Here is a 17,216-nt window from a genome sequence, read left to right as displayed (position 1 = left end):
CACGGGGTGGGGGTGGGGGTGCCATTTATGAAACTAGAATGAGGTTTTGAAGAAACCCTAAGACACGCAAGGATGAGTGGTGCAGACAGACATGTACGTACCCGGAAACACACAAAATCCCCATTCCTTCGCATTTAATGCTCATGTCGTAATGCATTTGTCTCGGCATCTACGATATCGTCAACATGCTGATGAGCCATTTGATGGGTTTTCCAATTATTTATTTAACAGTGAGGCCCATTAAAGCAGTCATGATTCACATACATATATTATAAGGTCGGGCCATTCGTTATCGGACCAAGGCCTCGTATATATTCAATTCAAAGTTCAGGCTTAATAGAAAAAGAATGTTGGATTTTCTGTAACAAAATCTCCAAGGGAAAATGTTGGACCAAAACATTGGACCCTGACAATGTTGTCTTTTAAGGACACAAACATCGAATCTAATAATATGACATTTTCCCTTCTCAGCAGAGACAGATGAAAAATTTGTAAACATTAAACTCTCAACTATTTCACCTGTTCTCTCAATGTGTAATCTTTATTACCGGAAAAAAGCTTTTTTATTTTTTATTTTTTTTATAAATCCAGATTCATTCATTGTTTATGTTCTTTTTCGTTGATGAAACTTCTCACCTTCTCTGCAGTGCTACAAGTTCTTTTTCGATGCGCCTAATCTCGTTTCTCAGATCTTGCAATGAAACATCGCTTTGCGCTTTCGAGTTTGTCGAATCTTGCGAGGATTTATCGGCTAAAAGCGCTTGAAGATGTTTCAGACACGAGAGGTATGCCGACTTTACTTCAGGAGAATCTCCTGCATGAGTTCCAGTTCCAAACTGCACACACCAAAAACAGCCAACATCGAAAGCATAATTTCCCCACCTAAAAGGCTTCGTGTTCTCGAGCTTTTCGAGGCTACGGAGATGCGAAAACTTTCTAAAAGCCGGGTTTTTTTTTTTCTTTCAGAGAGTTATGTAATATATGGAAATACCTCTTTGAAGGTCGAAATGCATTGGAAAAGTGCATCTTCAGCTGCTTCCGGGTGCTCTTCCTAGGACAGTGATTAAACGAAATTAACACCGATGCAAACAGGAAACTACATTATCTCTATAAATATAATAAGCTGTAATAAACTCGGAATCTCGACTTAACATCTTGGACAAATATACGGACAATCCAGAAAAGTTTTCATTTTTTAGTACAACCCAATAAGGATATAGACAAAGTACTAACCTTTGTCTCCTGGATCTGGTTTTTGTTCATCTCCAAAAGTGCAAGACTTTCAAAAGATTGAAGCTGCAACAAAAGTTACAAAACACACACACACAAAATATCTCTCAACACCGATACTGAAATTCCGGAAATAATTTTTGCTTACATCAAGACCTACCAGTATAACTAGTGCTGCATTCTCATCCTTTGATTTCCCGAGTTTTTGCTCTTTGCCCTTTTGCTTTTTCAGCTTATGCAAAAAGTCTTTCGCTATCCTGTGCGCCATTACAAACGACAATTTTCTTCTCAAAAAACTACCCAGCATACAGATGATTGACCGGTAATCATACGCCCATTACCAGAGATTCGAATGCAACTAAATTCATACTGAGGACTTGATCTGAAATGAGAAAGACCATCAGGAAAAGGCAAGATCCCAACCTTATTGATTGTTCTAAGCACTTCTTCGCTTTATCTAATTCAGATAGAGCTTCGGTGATATCTGCCTTTCTGGACCGACTAGCACGAAGCGTTAACGTTCTTGCAATATGAAGCAAGTTCCCACCAATCTGTGAGTCATCAAAGTTGAAAAAGAGATTAAATACTGCATTTCTTGCATGTAAAATGAATAACAAAGCAGAAGGAGAGGGAAGGAACCTGGATGTGGGTTTCAGGAAGAAGAGTTTTCCTAGAATCAAGGCACCTATTCAACAAACTCGTCGTGAATATTCATATTCAATCCTCGTGATTTTATCCGATTAACATTACAGAGGTTCACCTTTCGAAAAGATCTAGAGCGTCTCTAAGCTGTCCAGTTGATTGTAGAGTAAGAGCTAATGCTTCAGCTGCATTAACGGTTTCCATCGATTTCCATCCCTTTGAAAAATATTAGTAAAGAATATCACGAAAAAACAGGAGGGTCATGAATCATTGGAAAATTTCTTTGAAACATCAAAAAAAAGGTAAAGTAAAGTAATCAAGAAGAAGCCACACCTTTGATAATTCCAATGTGTGCAATAGTTTCCTCTGTATGTTTTCGGCCTCAGCCAAATGATTAGATTTTAAATATATCTGCGGAATACATATGAGACTGTTAGCCCAGCTAACGAAGTAGCCTTCTTCTTGCATGAAAATTTGATGTGTTAAAATTCTTATAAATTTAAAGATTCTTCAGACAGAGAGTTTACATGTAGACCATTATGCTTCTTGCATGCGGCTTATCAGTTCATTTTAAATCACATCAATATAAACCTCTCAGAATCGATAACTCGTCATTTTACTTAACAACAACTATCCCTGATACGTAAAACATTATGAATTCGGCATGTAATATTATCAGGAATGAAATTTTCAGATACGATATTCAGGATTTATAACAAGCAGCTAAATCCGACCCTTAGTTATCTTATACGGTGCAACCCGCTCAAACCACTTTCATGGTGAGGCAGAAACAGAAGCGAAACCTGGGAAAGATATCGTGATCTCCTGATGTATGTCAATGACTCCTCTAGCCCATCTTCCTACAGCTCGAAACATAGAAGCAACAGTCAACAAACGTGAAATTCCATAAACACAAGCATCGGGTAACAACTATTATAACATTTACATACCTCAAGTATTTTGAGAGAGTCCAGAATCAGAGCCTCGGCATCTGTTTCTTTTCCTTGAAGATGCAACACCTGTTGATATTACACGTTCTTTTGATTTATACGAAAGTTCAGAAGATTCATTAAATTAGAAGAGGGCCAGAATTTCAAATCAGCTTGGATGTGTAACGTTAGATGCAATTCAATATATGTAGAAAACCGAGAAGATTATCACGATACACTATAGATGGATGGTGACTTATTGATTATGTGCATAAATGTATTTAAGAAACGCAAACATGAGGAAACAATATAAAACACAATTCTGTAACATTAACATATCAAAAGAGCTACCAAAGATCGACAAAGTAAAAAAGTAAACACAAGAAAATACCGTTCCAAGATGATACATTGTGTCTGCATAATCTGGATTGCTCTGTCCCAACACTCGCCTCTTGATCTATCTTGTTACCCATTTTCGAACACACACAAGGGTTCACAATCAAGTAATAAAGCGGAATTCATAATAGGATAAGTTTCAGAATGCGAATTTAAAAATAAGAAAAATCACCACATTTCATACCTTTAAAGCACGCTGAACGGGGAACCATCAATAAGAGAACAAATAATAAAGTCGTTAGTTAGCAAGTGAAACTCCTCTATTTTATTTGATAGCAGTATGGCACAGGCTCGAAAGAAAAAAAATGCAAGGCACAACACAAGAAGGGTCGGTTCTTTTAAAAGCATTCACAAACTGCAAAATCCTCTATTTTAGAACATGATTTAAAGGAAACAAACAATTGTACAATGAAACTTTTGCAAAATCATGCCCAATTTTATCAAACCCTCATCCTAGATTTGTACATACGACATTCCCTTCTATCATTACCGATGTCATTTTACAAGAGAAATACATAACAGAGAAAAGTTTGACCACAGTTTCTAGATTTGCATAGAGTACAAGACACTCCCCGCTGTAGCATGTAACAGCATCCGTCAAACACAGCCAGTAATAAGGGTAAAAGTAAACTGAAAAAGATCTTTGAGAAGGACAAACAAAAGTTTGGTAAATTATGCAATTTTGTATCAGTAAGGGATATTAGATATACTATGTTGAATACATAGGTAATTGCTAGAACATGAAAGGGCTAACGAGACAATAGTGCCGATACTAAGAAGATCGGCTCATCCACCGTCTATCTGAGGAACGTCACCTCCCAACTTCGATCAAATGCTTGGTGTACATATCAGTCATATGACTGTCAATCTTTCTTTTTTCTCAATTCAAACACATAATCAATTAGGTCCAATTACCCATTTTGCTAATTCCCACATGATATCAATTAAGTGAAACTCCTTTTGAATGGAAGAATAATATTACTCCTGTCCCACACTTTCACATTGTCTTCAAGGTGAAACTCCGAAAATTATTAATGAATCGTATCGAATGGTTCTCATGTGGCGTCGCAAGTGGGAAGATGTAGCCATTGGATCAAAACCTCGATATTCTACCATTCGCTGATGAGACTCTCCGGTTGGACCTTCAGCACAAGTTTGGTCATGATGGGCAGCGGCCGGGCGGAAACTTGTTTGGCGATCCCGATAGTTGGTTTCAGCTACGAGACATGGAAAACTGAAAGCTAGAGAACATCGGGGACATCGAGGTTTTGATCCAATAGCTACATCTTCCTGCTTGCGATGCCACATGAGAACCATTCGATACGATTAATCAACAATTTTCGGAGTTTCACCTTGAGGACAAGGTGAGTGTGAGACGGGAGTAATGTTATGTTTCCATTCAAAAGGAACTTCAATAAATTAATATCATGTGGGAATTAAAAATATGGAGAATTGTGGACCTAATTGATTATGTGTTCGAATTGAAAAAAAAAGGAAGTTTGACCGCCTTTATATGGCTTATATGTTCCTCAATAAGAGGGTTTTCTCTATTGATGAATAAGATCATCAAGGGTTCGATCAAAGTTGGAAGTTGACGTTTCTCAAATAGAGGTCGGACCAGTCGGTCACCTTAGTATCAATACCATTTTCTCATTAGAATCCTCTTTCGGGTTCTTACAATAATCCACTAAGTAATGATTACCTCGTAACAGGAACGAGCTTCCGCAAGTTTTCGCTGGACAAGATAAAATTGTCCAAGGTTGTGTAAAGTAGCTCCAACACTGCATTGTTGATATATACTTGAATGAAGAGAAAAAGAAAAAGAAAACCTACTAACAGGATTAAGGCACTTATCACTTGCAACATATATTTATAAATCAGTCTTAACACGTGTTGTGGTTTTCCAAAACTGTAATGCAAGGACATAACCTAGGCAGAATATGAGCCAATTCGATTGTTTCCATAAATGTGAAGATCTTTCAATTCAAACACGAGAAAAGCTTGCAAAACAAAAATTGAAGAAAACCTAACTCTACAGCATCATACAAATCTAAATGCAGAAACTCAGGACCATCACAAAGGATATAAAGTATCCACTGCTATAATTTGAAAAGTTAATGGTTGCTTACCGAACATCTTCAGGACCATATGACTGCTCCAATATGCTGAGGGCTTCTAGATACAAGGGTTCAGCTTTATCAAAATCCTTCTTAACTCTATATAACTCCGCCTTACATAGAGAAAAATGGAAAGAGAAAAGAAAGTGCAAATAGTCTAAGAAAACAAGAAGCAACAAGGGAAATGCTTTTCTAGATTCCTCTCTTGAAACATCAGATCTTGTATACACTAGAAATTCCTAAAACCATATTGAATCCTATACCTGTTGCTTGAAAATAAATCCAATCAGAATTCCTCATAAGTTAAAAAGAATATAAGATATTACAATTCTAATCACGGATCTTATAAAGCCCTTACGCGCCCGAGTTCTACCTAGAGTAATTCTCATTTGGGTCCCTTCAAGGACTATGTCAAAAGGTTGATACCGTTGGTATCTCAAAACATTGCCTCTTGAGATGGATATGGTAAGATTGAACAGGCACAATGATCTAAAGAAGTAAAATTTAGAAAACATGAAGCACATTAAAACTGCAAAAAGGCATAAAAACCCAACCAGATTGTTGCATGCAGATGCAACATGTGGATCCCTCTCTCCAAAACCTTCCTTAGCTTCCTGAATTGCTGAGCAGAAAAACTTCTCAGCCTGGTCCAGTTTTCCCTGTAAGAAAGAGTAAATTGGCAAGCGAGAAAATTTTGCTTGACAAAAAAGCAAAACAGATTAAACTCGGAGTTTTAACCTGCAAGAAATAATCTCTTCCATTATCAGTAAACACCCTCCATTTAGATGTATGTATATTAGACACCACAGATCCATCCTCAACTTTTTCCAGTCCAGTCATGCTAGCTTCATTTGTCTCGCCTCTGGAATTTGGCTCAATAGGCAAGTCGTCTGCCAAAACAGGGTTTGTGGATAACCCAAGAATTGCTGAAAAAGAAAATAAGAGATTCAGAATGAATAAAAAAAATAACCCAAGTATTTGTACGCCAGCATCCTCAACTATTGATTTCTAACCGCGGAAAACTACAATAGGAAAGAGGTATGCATAACACAAGACAAAAGGATGGATGAACGGTGAAAAAGAAGAAATACTGACTCAAAACATCGAAAGCAGCTAGCTTTAAAGGTATGAAAATGCATCTTTAAGACTTAATCAAAGAGAGATTCTCATTTTCCCATACAAAAACTTGCACTGAGACAAACGTACCAGCTTGCCCAGAAAAGATTATCCAAAGCTGAGGATGATGTAGATTCCATGAATACCCTCCAGAGCCATTGTGATATGAAAACTTTGGTTTACCTGCATTTAAATTCATTGGTCCGTTTCCAAGGGTATACATAGCTCAAACAATTTTCCATATTTGAAAGCACCACTTCATTTCATCAAGTCAAGATCATCATGTGCAAATGCAACTCTAATAATTGTGTATATTCGCACCGGAGAACACAAAATGCAAATAGAATTGTAAAGCATAAAAAAAAGACCGATTAAAGAGGTTGATTATCAGACAAAACACCAGTAACTTTAACACTCTCGCACAACTGACCTCGATGAGAAAATCTAAGAAAGCCCTCACTGAAGTTCAGAGTAGACACAAGCATCACCATGAGAAAAGGGCGATCAAGGTTTAATCTATTTCGCAAGATTTGATGTAGAAACCGTCAGACTAAAACCCTAACAAATTGTTGACCGGAGAATGATAATCAAATCAAATGCTTACGGAGAGAAATAGAAGAAACATTCGAATTCTCACGCAGCCATTTTGCAAGAACCCCAAGAAAGTAACAGACTTTGGCGGAAAATTCCATTAACAGATCAGATTAACACAAAAGAGAAGAAAAAACAGACATTGATCAAAACCGAAAGTCGCCGACAAATTGTCGAAGCTCCAATTCGGATGCAGCTAACAAGGCTGGAAGAACTTCAAGAAAACCCAGGATCGAATTCGATTCGAAATTCAAGGATCAAATCAGAACTTGATACGACAGAAGACGCACCGGAGAGTGAACTATAAAAGGCATTGGTGATGGGCCGTCGTGAAACGGAGAAGGAACACGAAGAACGATGAGTTTTTCTCAGAAGACTCGAGAGGATTCGAAGGCGATTCATCGGGGTTTAGCAGACGCGAACTTTCTTGAAACCTCGTCTCTGGGTATTATATGTAAGAAAAAAAAAAGGGTTTTAACTTTTTACTAGCCGTTAGCAGCAAAATTTATTAGGAAAAGAGATTACTATATTAATTTATGCTGAAAAAAATTTCTTTATTTTTTTATTTCGGATATTTTTAATTGAAATATATAATAATTTGAATATTTAAATAGTATCTTGAATTAAAATTCATACTAAATCAAAACCTTTTTATAAAAATTTAAAAGCGGAATGGATTATTAGGGTTTTTTTGGGTTCAAAATGGGCCAATTATTGGGCCAGCTTTTCACAGGTGAATTTCAAAAGATGCGCAATGTCTTAGCCCATTAATGATTTTTGCATAATGGACCAACCATTTGGTAGCTAAAGCTCATATGCCCATTCATCGGATTAGATTTGATATTCGTGAAGTTTTAGTAAGGCCCATATAACACAAATTTCCAATTTACTTGAACTGAAATGATACCATTTAATTTCTGGATTCATTCTGGTAATTCGTACAGTTTAATTTTTAGCTTATAGAATTAGATATATCTTACGTTTTATGAAATTATTTGATTTGTAAAAAAAAATGGAAATTTCGAACAATCGGTAAGTCATTGCAAAACATAACTAAATTTATAACCGTTGCAAATTGTTTTGCCACATTTGAATAATCATTGTAAATACAAAAAGGTTACTTTTGTAATTTTTTTAAAAACAAGCATAGAAGACCGTTCATACACACCTCGGCATTAACGTGTCTTGCACTCGTGCGCGCCTCGAATATACGTAACAAAATCTTCTCGTAAGTCATTAAAGCTGCAAACTTTGATTACTCCGAGTTTTAATTAATGTCTTTGCAATTATGAATCACGAGGCTTTCACGTGCAATGCAACTCCCTGACCTTCTTGCTGTTTGGCACCGAGACAATATTTACATTTTTATTTTATAAAAAAAAAACTATTTGGGCATATATATATACATTATCGATTCATTAAACTTGATTAATCAAACTAATCATGTTCCTTGACGTTATAATTCGAACTTAAAAAAAATCTTAATCGATTTCATTATCGTTATAGTTCTACGTGTGTGCTTGTCGTGTCCTCTTGTTTTCTTGAATTAATTTGTCTTCTAAAGGTTGTAACTTTGCTCCGAGGAGTTATTCCGACATAATTGATCACGTGAATGCATAGGAACTGCTTAATTTGGTCAACCATTTTATTTCTACTCTAAACTATATCTATGTTATAACAAATCCAATGAGAAAAATTCAGAATTTGTTTTTGTTGCTAAAAAGATAACCATAAATGTTGATTTAGTTTTATTTTATATAGCTTATAATTTTTGTTCGTTTTATGTTAAAATGACATGAATTTCAATGGTCACTGATTAGTTATACATTTAAAAACTGTTATATAATTTAACAGAAATGATTAAATTACAAATTTCAAAACAGACAACAGTATCAAGAGTTTAAGAGTTGAGAAGCACGAGACCGTGAAGAGAGGTGATTTGCTTCGTGTTAGAGCATATATTAGAGTCTAAAACCCGATTAATTAAATCTATAACTCATCGTGTTTTGTGCCTTTTTATATTGTTTTTAGAGTTCAATTAATATATACCACAAAACATAAATTCAATATCTTTTTTTTTTGGTAAAATTAAACATTATCATTGTATTATTCAATTGATTCTCTCGAACGCCTAATGTGGATAATTATTTAGATTAATAGTAAGATTATGGTTGTATTAATTTATTTAACATTATCCTGATGACATGGGGCACCAAAACAAAACAAATTAGTCAGCATGCAGTTGTTAAAGCAATAATCATGATCCAAATCATACATTTAATGCACACCTTAATTATGAAAACATTTATGATTACACAATAATGAAATCCTGAATCTTATTCTAACATGAATGGGTGCCTCGTCAGTCTGACATCTTACAAGTCAAAATAACTTTAATACGCTTAATAAATCAATTTTTAATGAATGAAATAATTAATCATTAAAAATAGGTATAAAAGAAATATATATACATATATCGTTGAAATAGAAAAATAGATATGTGATTAGAGGAAAATATAGATTTTGAGATATAATTTTCATTAATAAAGACCACTATCATATTTATTTCCGTTATATATATATATATATATATATATATATTATTTGTTAATTTTTCTATAAATATATGAGTTATTTTTATTGTAACAAAAAAAAGATGTATCAATAAAATAATTATATTTTTTTTATTTATCTTTCTTTCTTATTTAATTTCTGTATATATATATTATATGGTGGTCGGTATACAGTAACCAATATTTAACGATTTGTGTAGTGTGGATATTAATAAAGCGAATCATGCAACAAATTCAAGTTTGCTTCGCTCGTCATGCAGTGTAGGATTCAACTACTCGTGGGAGTGTGGTTACTTACGTGGATCCAACACATGTAAACGAAAATAAAACATTGCATCAATTTAAATATATACTTTAAAAAATGTATTTTCAACTCGGGAAAAAAAAACGATACACAGGCTCATTATATACATAATAATTATTATTATATACACAAGCATGGATCTTTGCTACATAAATATCCACTATAACGAGAGGAAAAGATATGAAATTTTGACAGCCACAGAACCAATAAAAAACAAGGAAAACGACGGGGTATATTATATATATGAGGATTAAAATTGCAAGATGCAAGGAAGTGGGTGAGAATTTAAGAGGGGAGAGGGGACAATGGGGCCATATTTGTTTGGAATTGCGAAATTAAAATAATTGGTAACAGCCAAGAAGAGGATAGAGGAAAGAAAGACAGACAAAACACACAAGTGGGTTTTGGGGGTGGGGTCCTAAGGGACAGTGTCGGGTGGGTTTGGGTGCACTTCACGCCCTTTCATGCCCCACAACTCGCATTCTCTTCGTCCCTTTTGGCCTATAAATAAAACCATCTCCCCCTCTCTCCTCTTCCCACTTCTCAAACTTAACTTAAACCCTTGAAATCAAACACCAAACCCTAACTAGAGTCTCTTTAATTTGTGCCATAAAAGAAACTAAAGTTTGAATCTTTCTCGGAAGATGAAGATGGGAAGTCCAAGCATGGGAGGATCCAAGAGAAGGGTCTCGAGCAGAGGCCTTGGCGGTGTTCTTAGGGAGCAAAGAGCTAAGCTTTACATCATTAGAAGATGTGTCGTGATGCTTCTTTGTTGGCATGATTGAAGAAGAAGAAGAAGAAGTGTAGTATCAGAACCGAGACCATAAGCGTTTTCGTTTGTGCTTTGGAATTGATCAAATGCGATCTAATGCGAAGAAGATGAAGAAATCAGGCGGTTATCTTAGGCCCCTCAAAGGAACTTTCCAAATTTGTTGTTCTTGTGAACAAATTTTCAGTGATCCATGTTTGCCTGGTGGAGGGGCAAAATTGTAAATATCGGCGGGGGAGAGATTAGTGGCAAAGTTTTGTATTGGCTCTTTGGCTTGTTCCACGGGGCTTGGAATGTAAATCAAAGTATCTTTCGTATACATTTTTTTGACGTTCTTAGTCTAACAAATATTTTCGTTATGCCTTTTTTTTTAAATCTTTTCGTGGAATTTGTGATTGATAATATCAGTAATCATAAGGAATAAATATGAAGTTATACACGAGAATGAGTTAAAGAACGTTTTTATTTAAAAATGTAACCAATATATATTATGAGTTCCATACTAAATTTTGTTTCTAAACGCCCTCCTACTACGTTGTTCAACCCCTGATTCGGGTCAAATCGGTAAGTCTTTGTTCCATGATGGACCAACAATTTTCTAAATAATTTAAATTTGAGATAAAGTATAATAATAATAATAATTAAAGTAATTGATTAGTCTATTGTTAAATGTTTAATCATGCTGCCCCACGCATGGTTATAACTCTTTTCAATCAGTCCTTTGAGCCTCATCACATCACAATTTTCAACATATTCTATGACTAGCTCGAACTTTCATGATTCGTTCTGGTTACCTTCCCTTAAATTATGCAATTAATAATTGAGAATTGCTTCGTTTTTCAAATTCGTTTGGCTATAGATATATATAAAGGGTCATATCCAAAATTATTAAAAAAAAAATCGTATGGTCCTGAAATTATATGATGTGACTATTAGGTTGCTAAATAATTAAGATGGAAGACTTGTATGATGTCACATCAAATCATGTTCTATTAGAAAATAAAACTTATATATGGTAGCCACCCGTCGTATCCTATCATATCCTATATTATTGATGCAAAATCTTTATGATATTCTTACATAATTATTCAAGAATTAAATCTCCTAATCTTTCTTTTACAACCCCAATACTTTTTTAATTACGAAAATACCCCAAAATTATTTTGTCCATATGCTGCCAAAAAAAAAAGTAAAACAGACACACATTTGGAGCATCCAAACACGCCTATAAACTGTTTGGACATGAACTAAGCCTGTGGGCCCATTTTCTGGGCTTGAATTTGATATTTCACGGCCCACTAATCGAGGACGCCACGTGTACGGTTTAAAATTCACATGTCGGGTTCTTTTATATTTTTTTTCCTTAGTATGTACGTAAATCTATCCCAAAAAACAATAATCCACGTGGACGCAGAGGCAGAGGAGCTTTTTATTCCCTGTGCAGTACAGAAGCCCCTGATCAGAACATCGTCGTTCTGTCTTGATGCCACGTGTACGATTCCAAAATTATGCAATATATAACATTATCACTCGATTTGCAATTATTATGTATCAAGGTAAGCGATATGTTAATTAAACGAATTATTAATTATATTTTTTTTTTCGAATTTCTATATGTTTGAAAATTTTAATCTTGACTAATCTTTGGTCTAATATTTGATCTTCCAAATGTAGTAACGTTGAAAAAACAATAATGCGTAGAATATTATAGAATATTTCTTATTTTGATATTGAATATAAAAAAAAAGAGATGTGGAGATGTCGGGTCAAGATGTCAGGTGGCACAGAAGCTGAAATCGTGTCGTAAATATTCTGTTGTCGGCCATTTTCACGAAGACATCCATAAAGTAATGGCAATTCGTCTACACGTAATACGTATGTTCATTGTCATGCAATTATTATACCTTATATACATATAATAGTAATTTATTTCTAACTTAAACTACGAAAATAAACAATTAATTAAAAACAAATACAAGTCAATCGGTTATAGTCTTATAGACATCGTCCTGTCACGAGATTGTCGACGAAAATGGGATAAATAAGTTAATTTCGCATAATATATTTTTAGACGTGGTGTTAGCGCAAGAGTTGAAAGGAGAAAGAGACAAAAGGGGTTGAAGAGTCGAAGCGACAGGAGATAAGGCAGGCCACGTGCGGCGGACCTACCACCGTCCCCGTCGCCGTGGACCCCACGTCCACGGCGGAGCCACCGTCTCTCTCTCTCTCTCTCTGATCTCTCGCACACACTTTGACTTGTCCGATTCTCTCTCTCTCTCTTAATAATTGATCCCTTTACAGATGATATGGTGCCCTTTTGTACTTCCCGGTTACGTTGTTGATATGATTACACAGCCAAATTAAGCTAACTTCTGTTCTTATGGTCAAAATAATAGTGTTCCCTTTTTCCACTTTTCTCTTTATTTATATGTTTTTTATTTAAAAAAAAAATATATTATAACCTATATATCAATTGTAAATATAGATTTAAAATTTAAATCGTCTAACAATAGCAAGCAAGCAACTACCATCAAAATCACTATTTGTGTTTTTGGGGAACTCAAATCTTATAAACCAAATAGGATATAGATAATATTGGATCATCGCGATTACGTTGTATCACCAAATAAATATCATACATATATAAGATAACAATCTCCCGCAACAATGTTCATCGATATGAACTTTCATGTTTTATTTGATCAGTCACTCACATATGTTCCATGTGATATTATATATATATCATTGAAGAAGATAAACTCTAAAAATTTCTCAATTTCTTTTAAGAAAATAAAAACATAGACGCTCGAGCAATCAATAACCGACCAAAGACAAGACGAAATCCAACGATAATTTAAAAAGAAAGCCTCCAAAATATATTATTATAACCTGACAAAGAAGAAGAAAACAAGTAGATATTGGATAATGTTTTCCGTAGGTTGTGTGTAAGTTCAATGCTTCAAGGAATCAAAAGAGGCCCATACATACATACATACATACATACATACATACATACATACATACATACATACATACATACATACATACATACATACATACATACATACATGTTGTCTTGCCAAATCCAACAAAGTTTTCGATCGGTAGTGATCTCTGGTTCAAGTTTGTGATCTGTTTCATACACGTTTCTTGTGATCTTAAAGACATTTGGTCCACTTCTCTCGTTGACTTCCTCGTTCTTGCGTGCTTTTGTCCCAACTCTCTGAACAATTTCAGCTTCTATCTAGTTGTCTTCCACATGTATGTTCCTTGTAGAAATACACATTTACATGCAATGTTCCTTTGTATATTTATTTTCCTTTTTAAAAAATCGTTTTAATGAAAATGGTTTTGTCTCGTGTGGGCCCAGTAACAAGCCCAGTGGACCTCGCGTAATACACTCATTCTTTCTTTATTTAACGTTTTCTTTTGTCCAATGGGCTTTGTTCTCCTTCATATGTTCATGGGCTATAACATCAGTAAAGAACGCCCTTTGTTTTTTGGGCTTGGGCCTGTTTCTCGTATTGAATTCAGGGTTTTATAATTTATGAAATAAAAAAAACATTTTAATGAAAATGATTTCGTGTCTCGTGTCGGCCCAGTAACAAGCCCAATGGACCTCACATGATACACTCTCATTCTTTCTTCGTCTATTTACATTTTCTTTTGTCCAATGGGCTTTATTCTCTTTCTTATGTCGGGCCTTAGCACCAGTAGAGAAAACCCTTTGGTATTTGGGCTTGGGCCCGTTTCTCGTATTGAATTCAGGCTTTTATAATTTATAAAATCAAAAAACAGATATAAAAGTTCATTATTGCATTGGGATGACGAAACGGTGACGTAAGGTGCTTGTAACGCGTAATAAGTTTCAAGTACGATGAGCAATAGGGAGAGGCAGTGAAAGAGACAACAAATAAAGATCAGAAAACCAAAGGGGCGAAGAGTTTCTAAAACAAGACAAGATCTAAGGTTTCTCTTCCCACGAAAAAGATACCCTTTTGTCTTATTTCTCCGTTTTCCTTCATATTTCTCCATCACAACTCTCCATCCATCTCTCTGTCTACTGAGATACTGCGACTGACTCGTATACTACAAACAAACATCTGTTCTTCCTTCCTTTTTAAAAAAAAAAATCATATATAAGATATGTAAATATCATTTATTAGATTATAAAGTTATTATCATTTAGATTATGAAGTGTTCGCATAAGATACAAATCTTACGTTGCACATGTTATATATCTATAACGCAAACTCACTCGATTTCATTCTTAAAAGCAAGCACTTTTACATTTACATCGTCTCAAGTACAATGAGAAACCAAACCCATCATTACAAACCCTAAAAACCAAGGGATCTTCATAGATAAAACACAGAAGAAAAACCCACAAATACAACTGAAACAAGATATCAACCCAATTAACAGAAACCCTGTTGATTCGGAATCATCATTACCACCGCACGTAATTATAAGATTATAACCTAAATTAAGATTATCTATTGTGTTGATTTGATCAATAACGCCGATTAACAACACTATTAGTTCTTTGTCTCTTGGCGCCTCCTGAAGAAGACTGATCGAAATTGTTATCCCCGTGAACACATTTCTCTATCACTGCCTTCAAAGCTTCTTGTATGGAATTCACTCGATTGTATTTCTTTTGTTCATCGTCGTCATCATCGTCGCCATAATTGTGATTGCTGTTATCGTCGTCGTAGCTTCTAGGATCTTCCTCGGCGCTTATGAAAAGCACGTTCTTGACGCGGCCGCCGACAGTCGTGATCTCCGCCTTGAGCGTTTTCAAACGCAGTTCCTTCAACGCGTTGATGACGTCATTCATGAGGTCAGTCCTGTCTTGGCAGCAGAATGACGCTTTTATTACGACGTTGCCATCCCCGTCGTCGTATGACGAATCCACTGTCAGCTCGTCGGCTTCCGTCGGGACAGGGCACGTGTCAGAGATCAGAGATGTCTGTCGTTTCAGTTCCTTCATGTGTTGGATCACTTCCGCAAGCAACGATGCTTTGTCCGTCTGCAAGAACATCATTTTTTTTTTGGTCAATAATTTGGATTGCTTGATACATTTAAGTTTATATATACACATGTAAATAACGTTCATGCTGCATGGAAAAATAAAAGCATACGTATATGAATTTTTTCACACAAATCCAAAAACGTTTGTTCACCAGCTAATTCTTTTATGGCCCTCACAATTCATAAAAAAGACATATAAAAACCAGATCTAAATTAATGATAAGAGAGATACATATATGTGTGTATGTGGGCTTACTTTGGTTGTATTTGGTAATATGCTACGCAACTTAGCAAGATGGTTATTGATTCTCTCTCGGCGTCTCCTCTCGGCCTCGCTATGGCTCTTGGAAGCAGCTAAAGCCTTAGCATCGATGATCTCTTGAGCCGTCATTTTCCCCATCTCTCCGTCGAACCCGAACCGACCAAAGTCCGACCCGGGTCGCATGATGGGTCCGAGAGCTTCTGACAAGACCCGGAGATGGTTTTGATGATGATTCATGGATGGACCCGAAGATCCTCCGAAACCGTCTCTTTGGGTGAAGTAGGAGTATCCGAAGGGAGGCGAGTCATGGTTGCTGCGGGTCAGGTCGAATGAAGGGACGGTCCACGGCAGGATTTGTTGGTGTTGGTTATTATGAAGAAGAAATTGGTCTTGGTACTCTTGTATGTTGTTGTGTAACGCTTGGAAACAGTCTTCTTCTCTCATCGCATACATGATTTAGTGATTTTTTTTTTGAGAAAAAATTATGGGGAAAAGATCAAGAAAGAGAGGAGAAGAAGAAGATTCGGGACAAAGGGTTTTGGAGAAGAAGAAGAAGGGAGGAGACAAAAGGAGAAGACGAGACAAAAGACAAAACATCCATTTGATATTTGGATATATAGTGGTATTATATATGCGCGTGTGATCGAAGCTTTTCTATTAATTTTTTATTTACTGTTTTTATATAAATAATCTGATGATTTTTTTTTGGAGAGAAATAAAGATAAAAGGGTTTACACGACGGTCGCATGAAAACGTTAGTGTTCCATTTTTACTTTTGTCCAAAGACTTCTCAACATTTCAACCAGACAACCATCACGGCCATTGTTGTTGTCATACGCACCGGATATTTTCTTTTTCATTTAAATACAGTTTGTTGATCTTTCTACAGTTTATGAACAATATCTTAAAGTTATAAATGTATATATATTAATACAATTTTTTTATATTATTTTTTTGTTAGATTTGGGTTCGATTTTCATTAAATAAAAATATCAACGTTATAGATAGATTTGTTTTTCTTTGATGCCTTTTTTATTATTTTGACAGTCAATTGGTTTTTAGATAAAATTCATTTCAAATATAAAGTATACGATAATCGATTCTATTGGATACAAATATTTTTACAACGTAAATAGAAATCATGAGCCTTGTTGATCATTGTTTTTTGTACATGCTCTCAAAGGGATTTAGGGCTTTGATCATTATGACGTTAGCCTTACTCTATCGTGACGCTTTGCAATTATACATATATA

The 17,216-nt window shown here is 35.3% G+C and overlaps 3 protein-coding genes across 3 annotated transcripts; 1 reads left to right on the top strand and 2 right to left on the bottom strand.

The window, feature by feature from the left end:
- Positions 1 to 333: 333 nt before the first annotated feature.
- Positions 334 to 7,461, bottom strand: LOC104805245. The gene is made up of 18 exons (XM_010529741.2): positions 7,312 to 7,461; positions 6,521 to 6,613; positions 6,053 to 6,240; positions 5,869 to 5,973; positions 5,327 to 5,427; positions 4,900 to 4,978; positions 3,382 to 3,393; positions 3,193 to 3,258; positions 2,823 to 2,891; positions 2,676 to 2,732; positions 2,206 to 2,283; positions 1,991 to 2,088; positions 1,870 to 1,915; positions 1,654 to 1,781; positions 1,391 to 1,487; positions 1,234 to 1,296; positions 992 to 1,051; positions 334 to 836 (listed from the first exon to the last, which is right to left on the bottom strand). Exons 1-18 carry the CDS (start codon positions 7,421 to 7,423, stop codon positions 633 to 635), a joined length of 1,656 nt encoding a protein of 551 aa, XP_010528043.1. The 5' UTR covers positions 7,424 to 7,461; the 3' UTR covers positions 334 to 632.
- A 2,962-nt stretch (positions 7,462 to 10,423) lies between these two features.
- Positions 10,424 to 11,026, top strand: LOC104805244. Its single transcript, XM_010529740.2, has one exon. It carries the CDS (start codon positions 10,543 to 10,545, stop codon positions 10,681 to 10,683), a length of 141 nt encoding a protein of 46 aa, XP_010528042.1. The 5' UTR covers positions 10,424 to 10,542; the 3' UTR covers positions 10,684 to 11,026.
- A 3,879-nt stretch (positions 11,027 to 14,905) lies between these two features.
- On the bottom strand, positions 14,906 to 16,520 carry LOC104805243 (transcription factor AIG1-like). Its single transcript, XM_010529738.2, has 2 exons — positions 15,958 to 16,520; positions 14,906 to 15,699 (listed from the first exon to the last, which is right to left on the bottom strand). Exons 1-2 carry the CDS (start codon positions 16,414 to 16,416, stop codon positions 15,181 to 15,183), a joined length of 978 nt encoding a protein of 325 aa, XP_010528040.1. The 5' UTR covers positions 16,417 to 16,520; the 3' UTR covers positions 14,906 to 15,180.
- Positions 16,521 to 17,216: the final 696 nt, after the last annotated feature.

Source organism: Tarenaya hassleriana, unplaced genomic scaffold (genome assembly GCF_000463585.1).
Source record: "Tarenaya hassleriana unplaced genomic scaffold, ASM46358v1 Cleome11, whole genome shotgun sequence".
Lineage (NCBI taxonomy): Eukaryota > Viridiplantae > Streptophyta > Magnoliopsida > Brassicales > Cleomaceae > Tarenaya > Tarenaya hassleriana.
Note: the sequence above shows the minus strand (reverse complement) of the source record. Positions and strands in the feature narration are given on the sequence as shown.

Bases quoted from the DNA above. Each gene is read 5' to 3' on its own strand.
- LOC104805244 (XM_010529740.2), top strand. From the start codon at position 10,543: ATGAAGATGGGAAGTCCAAGCATGGGAGGATCCAAGAGAAGGGTCTCG.
- LOC104805243 (XM_010529738.2), bottom strand. From the start codon at position 16,416: ATGTATGCGATGAGAGAAGAAGACTGTTTCCAAGCGTTACACAACAAC. The intron at 15,700-15,957 runs GTAAGCCCACAT...ATGTTCTTGCAG, and splicing joins TATTACCAAATACAACCAAA to ACGGACAAAGCATCGTTGCT.
- LOC104805245 (XM_010529741.2), bottom strand. From the start codon at position 7,423: ATGAATCGCCTTCGAATCCTCTCGAGTCTTCTGAGAAAAACTCATCGT. The intron at 2,089-2,205 runs GTGTGGCTTCTT...TATTTTTCAAAG, and splicing joins ACACATTGGAATTATCAAAG to GGATGGAAATCGATGGAAAC. The intron at 1,297-1,390 runs GTAGGTCTTGAT...CTTTTGTTGCAG, and splicing joins ATGCAGCACTAGTTATACTG to CTTCAATCTTTTGAAAGTCT.